General features: G+C 47.8%; 1 protein-coding gene across 1 annotated transcript in view; it reads right to left on the bottom strand.

Moving 5' to 3' along the window:
* Positions 1–12,393, bottom strand: part of LOC144775216 (carnosine synthase 1-like) — a 543,733-nt gene that overhangs the window by 93,511 nt on the left and 437,829 nt on the right. Inside the window, exon 6 of the mRNA XM_078659222.1 lies at positions 8,710–8,914. Within this exon, the coding sequence (XP_078515348.1) occupies positions 8,710–8,914 (205 nt within the window). The remainder of the gene's footprint in view (positions 1–8,709; positions 8,915–12,393) is intronic.

The raw sequence follows: 12,393 nt of genomic DNA, 5'->3' as shown, positions 1-12,393 counted from the left end.
CTCCATCGGAGCCGGAGTCTGAGGAATTACTTCTTCTTCCTCTTCATGTTCCGAAGGATGTAAAGATACCGGATCCGGTTCCGGTTCCGGAGTCGGAGAACCTTCGATTGACAAAGCAGGAGAAGGAGAAACAAAGTCCTTATGGTGTTTACGAGACTTTTTCTTTGAATCAGAAGATTCCTTCCCTGAATGATGTTTTGAACTGTGCTTCCTCCTCTCGTGTTTTCTCTTCGAGGAGCTCGAAGCGTGACCCGAAGCCGACTTGGATCCAGACCTAGATCTCTCCCTGGACCTCGACTTCGCTCTGGATCGTGACTCCGCTCTGGATCTCGAACCCGCTCTGGATCTTGACGCCGATCTCGACGTCGATCGAGACCTATGCTTCGACTTCGAGAGTCTCGACGTTGACCTTGAAGACCTTCCAGTATCTTGTCCTTTTACCTTCGCGAGAAGTAGCTTTGCTTCACGCTCACGAAGCGCCTTTGGGTTCATTTTAAAACAGGAACTACAATTCTTGACGTCGTGAACCGAACCAAGACACCACAAACAATCCTTATGTGGGTCAGTGATAGACATCATGCGGGCACAAGACCTACATTGCTTAAATCCTGTCTTCCTCGACGACATTCTCGATGAAGAAACAAATCGCAAGGAGAAACAGAAACTTTAAGACAATAGCTAGATACTAAGTATCGCAGAAGATCCCGAAAACCGTTAGCGTCGAAGACGCGGAAAAAAGGGAACTGACGTCATCACGCCGGCGTGGGCCTGATATGGGGTCGGTGACGTCAGACGGAGTCGCGCGCGTTGCCGTGCTCCTGTGACGTCGTCCACGTCGGCGTGCTACGAAGAAAATTTCCGAACGTTGCTGACGCAAGGGGGATATTCACACGGTGAGGAATCCACACGGCAGATGTATCTATCAGAAGTATAGATGGATTGAGGGCACTGGAGCTGGATAAGTGTGTAGAGCGATGAAGAGCACTGGAGATGAAAATGTTCGTAGAGAAATGGAGAGCACTGGAGATGGACTTGCGTGAAGAGCGATTGAGAGCACTGGAGATGGACAGGTGTGTACAGAGATGGATAGCACTGGAGATGGACAGGTGTGTAGATAGATGGAGAGCTGTGAAGATGGACAGCTGTGTAGAGAGATTGAGGGCACTGGAGATGGACCGGTATGTAGAGAGATTGAGACCACTGGAGGTGAACTTGTGTGGAGAGAGATTGAGAGCACTGGAGATGGAGGGGTGTATAGAGGTATTAGGAGCTCTGGAGATGGATAGGTATGGAGTGACATGGAGAGCACTGGGGATGACAGGTGTGGAGGGAGATGGAGAGCACTGGATGTTGGCAGGTGTGTAGAGAGATTGAGAGCGCTGGAGAGGGACAGGTATGTAGAAAATTGGAGACCACTAGAGATGGACTTGCGTGAAAAGTGATTGCGAGCACTGGAGATGCACAGGTGTGAAGAGAGGTGGATAGCACTGAAGATTAACCTGTGGGAGGAGAGATTGAGATCACTGAAGATGGACAGGCGTGTAGAGAGATTTACAGCACTGGAGATGGACAGGTGGGAGGAGAGATTGAGATCAGTGGAGATGGACAGGTGTGTAGAGAGATTGAGAGTACTGGAGATGGACATGTGGGAGGTGAGATTGAGAGCACTGGAGATGGGCAGGTGTGTAGAGAGATTGAGAGCAATGGAGATAGACATGTTTATAGAAAAATGAAAGGCACATGAGATGGACCTGTGTGAAGAGAGATGGGGAGCACTGGAGGATGACAGGTGTGTCGATGGATTGAGGGCAATGGAGCTGGATAGGTGTGTTAAGACATGGAGAGCACTGGAGATGGACAGGTGTGAAGAGAGATAGAGAGCACTGAATATGCACAGGTGTGAAGAGAAATGGATAGCACTGAAGATGAACCTCTGGGAGGAGAGAATGAGATCCCTGGAGATGGACAGGTGTGTAGAGAAATTGAGAGTACTGGAGATGGACATGTGGGAGGAGAGATTGAGAGCACTGGAGATGGGCAGGTGTGTAGAGAGATTGATAGCACTGGAGATAGACATGTTTATAGAGAAATGAAAGGCACGCAAGATGGACCTGTGTGAAGAGAGATGGGGAGCACTGGAGGAGGACAGATGTGTAGATGGATTGAGGGAACTGGAGCTGGATGGGTGTGTAGAGCGATGAAGAGCACTGGAGATGAAAATGTGTGTAGCGAGATGGAGAGCACTGGAGATAGACTTGCGTGAAGAGCGATTGAGAGCACTAGAGATGGTAAAGTGTGTAGAGAGATGGATAGCACTGGAGATGGACAGGTGTGTAGAGAGATGGAGAGCACTGGAGATGGACAGGTTTGAAGAGAGATAGAGAGCACTGAAGGTGCACAGGTGTGAAGAGAGATGGAGAGCACTGAAGATGAACCTGTGGGAGGAGAGATTGAGAGCACTGGACGTGGGCAGGTGGTTAGAGCGATTGAGAGCACTGGAGATGGACTTGTGTATAGAGAAATGGAGGACACACGAGTAGAGAGGCTGAGAGCACTGGCGATGGACAGGTGTGTAGAGATAGAGAGCATTGGAGATGGACATGCGTGTAGAGAGATGAAGAGCACTGGAGATGAACAGGTGTGTGGAGAGATGGAGAGCATTGGAGATGAACAGGTGGGTAGAGAAATTGGGGGCACTGGAGATGAACATGTGTGTAGAGAGATGGAGAGCACTAGAGAAGGACTTACGTGAAGAGAGATTGAGAGCACTACATATATGGACAGGTGTGTAGAGAGATAGAGAGCACTGAAGATGCACAGGTGTGAAGAGAGATTGAGAGCACTGGAGATGGACATATGTGTGGAGAGAGATGTGCAGACAGACTGATAGCACAGACAATGGAGAGGTGTGTAGAGATTGAGAGCACTGGACACGGTCAGGTATGTAGACAGATTGAGAGCACTGGCGATGGACTTGTGTGAAGAGAGATTGAGAGCACTGGAGATTGGCAGCTATGTAGAAAGCTGGAAAGCACTGGAGATGTTCTTTTGTGAAGAGAGATGGAGAGCCTTGGAGATGGACTGATGTGAAGAGAGATTACGAACACTGGAGATAGACAGTTATGTAGAAAGATGGAGAGCACTGGAGATGGACATGTGAGTACAGAGAGTACTGCACTGGAGATGGACTTTTGTGAAGAGAGATGGGGAGCACTGGTGATGGACAGGTGTGTGGAGAAATTGAGAGCACTTGCTAGATGTGTAGAGAGTTTAGGAAGCACTTGAGATGGACTTGAGTGAAGATAGATTGAGAGCACTGGAGATCAACGTGTGTTTATAGAGGAGAGCACTGTTGAAGGAAAGGTGTGTAGAGAGACTGGGAGCACAGGAGACAGGCTAGTGTAAAGAGAGATGAGAGCACCGGAGATGGACAGGTATGTAGAAAGATTGAGAGCACTGGAGATGGAGTTGTGTGACTAGAGATTGAGAGCACTGTAGATGGAGAGGTGTATAGAGAGATGGAGAGCACTGGAGATGGACTTGTGTGAAGAGAGATGGGGCGCAAAAGAGATGGATATGTGTGGAGAGGGATGGAGAGCACTGGAGATGGTCAGGTGTGTAGAAAGATAAAGAACACTGGAGATTGACATGTGTGAAGAGAGACTATTAGCACTGGAGATGGACAGGTGTGGAGGGAGATGTAGAGCACTGGAGATTGGCAGGTGTGTATAGCGATTGAGAGCAGTGAAGATGGAAAGGTGTGAAGAGAGACTGAGAGCAATGAAGAGGGACACGTGTGTAGAGAGATTGAGAGCACCAGAGATGGACTTGTCTGAAGAGATATGGGGAGAACTGGAGAGGGACAAGTGTGAAGGGAGATGAAGAGCACTGAGATTGGCAGGTGTGTAGAGAGATTAGAAGCACTGGAGATGGACATGCATGTAGAGAGATGAAGAGCACTGGAGAGGGACAGGTGTGTAGATATATTGAGCGCACTGGATATGGAGAGTATTGGAGATGGGAAGTTGTGTAGAGAGATGGGAAGCACTGGAGATGGACATGCGAGTAGATGGAGAGCACTGGAGATGGACTTGTGTGAAGAGAGATTGAGTATACTGGAGATTCGCGGCTATGTTGAAAGATTGAGAGCACTGAAGATAGACAGGTGTGGAGGGAGATGGAGAGCACTGGAGATTGGCAGGTGTGTAGAAAGATTGAGAGCACTGGAGATTGACAGCTATGTAGAAAGATGGAGAGCACTGGAGAAGGACAGGTGGAAAGAGAAATTAGGAGCACTGGAGATAAACATGTGTGTAGAGATATGGAGAGCACTAGAGATGGACTTGCGTGAAGAGAGATTGAGAGCACTGGAAATGGACAGGTGTGTAGAAAGATGGAGAGCACTGGAGATGGGCAGGTGTGAAGAGAGATGGAGAGCACTGAAGATGAACAGGTGCGAAGAGCGATGGAGAGCACTGGAGATTGACCTGTGGGAGGAGAGATTGAGAGCACTGGACGTGGGCAGGTGTGTAGAGAGATTGAGAGCACTGGAGATGGACATGTGTATAGAGAAAAGGAGGACACAGGAGATGGACTTGTGTGAAGAGAGATGAGGAGCAGTGGAGATGAACAGGTGTGTAGAGAGATAGAGAGCACTGGAGATGGGCAAGTATGTAGAGAGATTGGTAGCACTGGAGATGGATTTAGGTGAAGAGAGATTAAGAGCACTGTAGACGGAATTAGGCGAGGAGAGTTTGCGAACACTGGAGATAGACAGGTGTATAGGTGGGTAGAGAGATTGAGAGCACTACATTGGAGATGGACTTTTGTGAAGAGAAATGCGGAGTATGGGCGATAGACAGGTGTGTAGAGAGATTAAGACACTGGAGATGGACTAGAGTGAAGAGAGGTGCAGAGCATAGGCGATGGAAAGGTTGTTGAACGATGGAGAGCACTGGGCATAGCTTTGTGTGAAGGGAGGTGAAAAGCACTTGAGATGGAGAAATGTGATGATAAATGGTGAGAGATGAAGATGGATAGATGTGAAGAGAAATGGAGCGCACTGGAGGTTTATAGCGTGAAGAAAGACAGGCGGACATGGACTGGTGTGGAGAAAGATTGAGATAGGTGAATATGGAAAGGTGAGAAGAGATTAGAAGCACACTGAGCTTTGATATTTGTGAACAAAGATGGAAACAGCCATAGGTAGATAGGTGTGGAGTGAGGTGGAGATGGATAGACATAACAATGGAGAGTACAGAAGAATGAGAGATATAAATGTGGAAAATAGATGTGAATTGAACTGGATACAGATGGAGACATGCAGGTGTGAAGGTAGAGCACTAAATATTGATGCGTGGGAAGTGAGAAGGAGACATGGAGTTGCATAAGTGGGAAAAGAGGAGACAAGTCAACATAGATATATGTGGGAAGAGAGGAGGCAGGCGGAGATGAATCAGTGGAGCTAGATATATGTGAACACAGATGGAAATGGACAGGTGTGAAGAGAGATCCAGACCACTACAGATGGATAGGTGGAAAGAGTGATGTAGAGCACTGGTGATAGATAGGTGGGAAGAGTGATGGAGAACACTGGGGATGGACTTGTTTGAAGAGTGGTGGAGATCACTGGAGATGGAAAGCTGTGAAGAGAGCTGGAGAGCATTGGAGATGGATAGGTGGGAGATTGATGGTAAGAACTGGAGATGGCTTGGTGTGAAGGGAAAGAGAAACAGACGCAAATGCTGAAGTGTGAAGAGACAAGGACACACAGAGATGGATAGATTTGAAGGGAGTAGAATGGTGGTGTTCGATAAGTAGAACATTGTTAAAGACAGGTGGAGATGGATACATTTAAAGAAAGAGAGCACTGGGGCAGGATGCAAGTAAATATAGATTGAGACAGTTGAAGAAAGATAGACCGGAATTGAGAAGGAGACAGTAGAAGTTAGGTAGGTAGTTGTGCAGAGAGATGGGGTGGTACAGAGGTGAATACATTGACAATAGTGAGAGCCAAGAAGATGGACAGGTATGCAGAAATATGGAGTTGGGGACGGGTGGAGATGGATGGCTGTGAAAAGAGACAGGTGGAGATGGGTAGGTGTTAATGGAAAAGGATATCACTGGGGATTGATACTTAAGAAGTGAGATGAAGAGCATTGAGATGTTTAGATGTGAACAAACATGGAGGCAAGTGGAAAGAGATACATGTGAAGAAATGAAACAAGGTGAGGATAGAGAGATGGAGAGAGGTGGCAGGAAAAGATGGATATATGGAGATGAATCAGTGTGAAAACAGGTGGTTATAAATAGGTGTGAGAGGGTGGTAGATAAACGGCAGAAGACAGAGAGTTAGAAGGAAGAAAAGTATAACAGAAAAAGAAGAAAATAAAATATTTGAGAGCTTTGTGATTCCGCCAAAGATTTTGGCCCCAACTTTACTGATTGGTTTTAGCTCCATGCTGTTGAACTCTTGCACCAGAAAACACCCTTCTGAATCAACCACACCATCACCCAGCCCTTTGCTGCATGCTCCCGCCCAGGCAGGCTGCACCCTACCCCAACACTGCAACCCTACCCTCCCCTGCCAGGTACGCTGCAGTCTCATATTATGCAAAAAGAACAATTGAAGGACAGAATGCTGAACAATGTCTAACATTCACCCCCAATATAGAGATCTGGGCCTAAAACCATCGTTTATTTGCTCACCATGTCAACTCAAGTTCAGACCTAGCCATATGCAAGTCAGTCTTGACCCTGTGTCTCATAGGAACAGTCCAGCCCGAACTGCCAAGCCAGATCCAGTTCGGACCGGAATGAAGAATCCTGAGAATAGTTTCAGGGTATCACCCCGTTTTAGCTAGGCTAGCTTGACTCCAGTGGCATTGTGAGCACGGAAGCCACGTCTAGGTAGTCCCATCCCACTCAGGGTGACAAATGCAAAAAGAATAATTGATGGACGGAATGCTGAACAATGTCAAACATACACCCCAAGTACAGAGATCATTGTGCATTTTGCTCACTATGACGTTCCAGTTCGGATCCAGCCATATGCAGATCAGTCTTGATCCTGCGCCCTATAGGAACAATCCAACCCAAACTGCCAGCTAGCTGGCTGATAATGGGTGAAACACCATAACGGTCCACGGAAGTTTGTTTCCGCTCAAGTGAGGACCTGGCATGGTAGTTCGGGCTGGACAGTTCTCATGATGAGCAGGGTCAAGACTGTTTGCATATTGTGGGTCCAAACTGGGTTGGCTTGGTGCGCAAAAAGAGCAATTGATTAAAGCCAGATCTGTGACTGGGGGTAAACGTTTTCATTACTCAGCATTCTGTCCATCATCTGTACTTTTTGTCGCCCTAAGTGGGAAGGGTATGCCCAGACATAAGCCCAGTGCTCACTGGATTCATGCTAGCCTGGCTGATGAGGGGTGTTCCCCGAAACTGGTTCCATGATGCTTGTTTGCGGTCCAGGGAGGACCTACCCTGGAAGTTCGGGCTGGACTGTTCCCATGAGGAGGAGGGTCCAGATTGATTTGCATATGGCTGGGTCCAAGCTAGGGTGGCTTGGTGATCAAATGAACATGGGATTAAACCCAGATCTGTGACTGGGGTGAATGTTTGCAGTGTTCAGCATTCCGTCCATCATCTGTTCTTTTTGCCATCTCATATTATAGCATACCACCCTTGTGGAGGAGGGTGAGTAAAGCGGGTTGCGAGCCTCTGCTGGCTTTGAAGACAGTGAGCAGTGTGCATTGGGCCTCTTAGTTGCCCCTCTATCTTGTATTCATTCTTAAGCATGTTGTCCCCCATACTACAGGTGGCAATATGATATGGTGTTGTGCTGCCTTTAGCAGTGGTGAATTTGTTTTTCAGGAAAAATACTGAGGCCTTCCCTCTGAAAGGTAGGTGAGGTCTGCTCACTGTCTTGGGTGGCACAGCAGGAGTGAGAAGCGACCCACAGCCGCGCTGCCCTAGGATCACACAGCCTGCGTGACTGCCATGTTCTGATCTCACTGAGGGACACTTGTATGCTCATGAAGAGAACTCACGAGGGGCGTGTCTGTATATAGAACGATCTCAGCCATGGTGTGGCATCCAACAGAACGTGGCAGAGGCTCAAACAAAAGGGAATTGGGAGCAGTGTCATAGAATGGTTCAATGCACAGTTTCTTTATATTCAATATGAATGAAGGGTGTGTGAGTTCCTGAGGGGTTACTTTAGATTGGCCTACTAAGGAGTCTAAAGACTCTTTATTTAGGGGAATGAGTTTTTGAGGGAGGTAATAGAAGTAACACAGTGGACTGTACTGTGGGGCCTTGAAACATAATTGAAAGGACTTCAATCCTTGAGGGACAGGGGACCCGCATACTCCGTTCCCTGTTTGCACAGGGATTGGAATTGTGCCCGTAATTCATGAGGAGGGCCCACAACTCTTTATTTAGGGGGATGAGTTATTGAGGGAAGTGATACAAATGTAACACCATGGGCTGTGGAGTCTTGACACAGCATTGGACTGCCTTTAAAGCTTGAGGGAGATGGGATCGGCATATTTCAGCTGAGCATGTTATGCAGTCTATCATGTCCCTGGGAGATATGAATGGTGTCACTCAAATGATAGTAGGGTCCTGTAGTGGCCGCACACCTATAGCTCTCTGGGAAGCTAGGGATACCCTCCCCACTCCCCACTCTTGTCACACTGTTCTTACGTCCGAAAGCAGCTGGTGTGTCAAGGACAGGTGTCCGCATCACAGGGAGGGCTGGGCAGACCGCCTCCAGCAGCAGGCTCTCTCCGTCCTCCAGATTCTGCAGCCGAGACTTGGCTTCCCGAAGGATGCCAGAGTGGTCACTTCTTGGATGAAAGGTTATGGTGGACTTCCTGCTCCATCGATAACCAGCCGCCTTCACTGCCACCTGTGGGACAAATATTCAAGTGCATCATAAGTGAATGTGGCAGGAAGAGTTTGCAGTCTTCTTTGGCATGGAGGCTTCTATGAGCGAGAGGCTTGTTGGGAGATTAAGGAGACTTAGGGCCATATGTATGAAGCCAAATTGTGATCGCAATGTAGGCAGAGTGCAATGTAGCACACAAAAATCCACTCGCAAAATGAGGAATCGCAAAATTTGTGATTCCCTATTTTGCATATGCATTTAAGGAATCCTAAATTGCGATTCCTTACATGCAATGTAGGAAGCACCCAAGTTGTGCAACTTTGACTTAAGGAATCACAAATTACCAGCAACTTCAGGTTGGTGGTAATTTGCGATTTCTTTGAAAAATGCACTTTTTTGCTTTTTTCAAAGCGTCATGTGGCGCACATACATGCCCTTAGGGCACGTTTGTGCCCCACATGTGCACACATGATTATTTCAGGGGTGTAACAGGGTGTCCTATTGACTCCCTTGCAACCTTGAAATTGCATTCTCAATTTGCGATTCTCTAATTGGGAATCGCAAATTGATAATGTCTTCCCATTCATTCCTATGGGCCTTCTAGCCCGTATGAAAGAATGGGAAGGCATTCCTTATTTGCGAATCTCAATTTGCAAATAAGGAATATGTAGGATTCGCAAAATATTTTGCAATTCCTACATACATTGCATTTTGCAATTCTCTAATTGTGATTCCCTATAAATCGCAATTTGAGAATCGCAAAACACGTTTTTCATACATATGGCCCTAAGTTACATTAGAGTGTGACAGATGCCTTTGAAAGGACACCAGACCTGTGCAAATTCATCCACATGTCACCCTCAGTCCCTCGTTTAGATTGCTGTATTAATGGCAAAACAAGTGGTATCTCGATTACGCCACATTTCGGAAATTAACATTGATTTAGATACTAGCCTGTGCTCCTGAAACCTAAATCTCATGGCAATATCATTCAGTGTCACTACCAAACTTACATGAGATTCATAATTGTATAAATATTTTTATTTCAGTTCATTAGCAATTTTCAAATGTGTGATAAACAATAATGTTTCATGCATTTTACAACGTAAAAGCACATTTTTCTAATGACCGTATTTCCTTTCCTTGTTGATGGATTATTTAGTTCTATGTGTCCGTATCCACGGCTGTTGTCAGCAGGACTCTGCAGGGATTTGCAAGGATCTGCAGTCTTAGGTCCTTATTAAGAGTTTGGGGGTGCGGGAGCAGAACCGCCTACCTCACACCTCACCAAATGCATATGGGAGCCACCTGCCAGATCAGGCGGTTTCTTCTGTCTGGCGGGCTATTCTTTGGTGTTCCCAGGGTGGTGCCTTTGAAATGGCACCGCAGTGGGAAGGTCAGAGGCAGTACTTGCATGGCATGGACTGCTCCAGTCCATGCCATGTAGGTACTGCTGTGCATGCACACAGGTGCCCCCCTGAGTGCATCCATGTGGCGTGAAGAAACTCGTAATATGCTTGGCGGGGCTGCAGCAGCTATGCCAAATATACAGTGGCCTCAGGACCGCCGCACAACTGCCAGGGAATGGACGTTCTATGGCGGTTGCAGCCGAAGTGGTGGTCCCTGGGCGGCCCGAACAACCTAGTCGTAATAAGGTGGTCTGGACACCGCCACTGTGACTCTGGAGGTCCGTGTACCGCCAGACTCATAATAAGCACCTTAGACACAAAAGAGGATATTTTCAGCAGGTTATTGTTAACACAGGAGTACATTTAAATCCACCTAAAGAATCCAGCTTGGATTGTTTGAAGCCCTTCTGCAGGAAGGCATGCTGTCATGCACTCACAGTGTATATTTTTAAAGGACTATTTATAAATCCAGTCCAGGCGGGTCAGTCCGAGCTTTAGTGACACAATGTTTGATTCTGGAAGCATGTAGACAAGATTCAGAGGACAACACAGAGGCAACAGGAATATGAAGCGGAGGCATAACTTGTGCAGGCGGGTACCAGTAGGGGCACCAGAACTCATTCTTGAGAACCTGGAGTTATTTTTCTACATCAGACTTAGGGCCTGATTTATATCTTGGTGGTATGGATACTATTTTGCAACAGCGGCAGATTATCTATACCGCCAAGAATGTGGTCCACCCGCCAAGCTTCAATGCAAGTGGGCCTTTGGTTTATTCACTGTGGAGACTACTCTGTCTCTGCCATTTTTGAAACCCTCTGACAGCCAGATGGAGTCAGGAACAATTGATGTTGACCTCTAATTCTTCCCTCCTAATTTATAAGGGAGAAATTAGAGGTCAGGTTTCACTATATGTCACTGCCAGGAAAACCATGACACATAAGGAGCAGTGAAAATGTTCAAATGCTCCCCTTGCCATGGGAGAGGACTCCCATGGTGAGGGGAGTAACGTATTTGTTAGAATTGGGGGTCTCTGGTTGGCACAGGTGAGTACTTGTGACAAGCAGGGACCCTCTCCTCTAGTAAGGGCAAGGGACGTACTCTTTAAAATAACCCCTGCTCACCCTCTAGGTTGCGTGGCGCGAGCAGACAAGGCTAAACTTCAGAGCGTTATGGGTTAAGCATTTGTAAGTGCATACAGTAATTCAGTGATTACACCACAAAAGGGATACCACACGAGGATTTGTATAAAAAATAATTACTTTATATAAGGCTTAGCACAAGAACCAATTACGTTTTAAAATTAGGCCACAATACTATTCAGGCAAAGCGTTATTTAAAAATGCGTAGTTCTCTTATCTGTGCGCTTCGCGCACTTTTGTCCGACACAGGGTAATAAAACAATGTCTAAAGGCTTGCTCAGGCGCTGCGGACCTTCCGGCCCGAGGCGTATTAACAGGGGGTGCGAGTCGCAATGACAGTACCTTTAGGTGGTGAGGAGTCCGGCTCGAGTGAGGCATACGGGACGTGCAGGCAATCCAAAGACGCTGGCGGTTCCACTGCGAGGCGGGTCCCGGCTGCTTTAGGCTTCCCGGTGAGAGGCGTAGAGCGGGGGGGTCTCAAGGAGCGAGGCGAACAAGGCTGGGTCTTCGAAGCGTACAAAGCGTTTAGGCAGCCTTAGAGCCGTACCTTCCTGAGCGGGGCTGGTGGTGAGGGGAGAGCAGTGTGGCACGAGGCGGCCGGTAGGGTGCGTACGGGCCGGCTCTTCAGGCTCGGCACTGCCGGGGAAGCTTCACCCGGGTGTTGCACGGCAGATGGTACGCTTAGAGCGTACATGCCGTATTGGACCTGGTGGTGCAATTCGATCCCCAGCGGCAGGAGGCAACAAGCAGTGCGGCTCAGAGATGGGAGGGGGAAGTGGGGTGTGGTGCGGCCCGGCTGAAGTACGGTGCGAGCTACGGCTCGTAGGAGAGCGGAGACACACAGTGTGGGGCGGCAACAACACGGCTTCAAGCGGACAGGGTTTCACGAGGCGCACTCTGCTTAAGGCTCTGACGGCGCAAGAACACAGGCAGTTCCAGCAGCTCTTGG

The sequence above is a fragment of the Lissotriton helveticus genome, chromosome 1_1 (genome assembly GCF_964261635.1).
Source record: "Lissotriton helveticus chromosome 1_1, aLisHel1.1, whole genome shotgun sequence".
In the NCBI taxonomy this organism is placed as follows: Eukaryota; Metazoa; Chordata; class Amphibia; order Caudata; family Salamandridae; genus Lissotriton; species Lissotriton helveticus.
The sequence above is the reverse complement of the archived record's forward strand: the minus strand, read 5'-3'. Positions and strand labels throughout refer to the sequence as shown.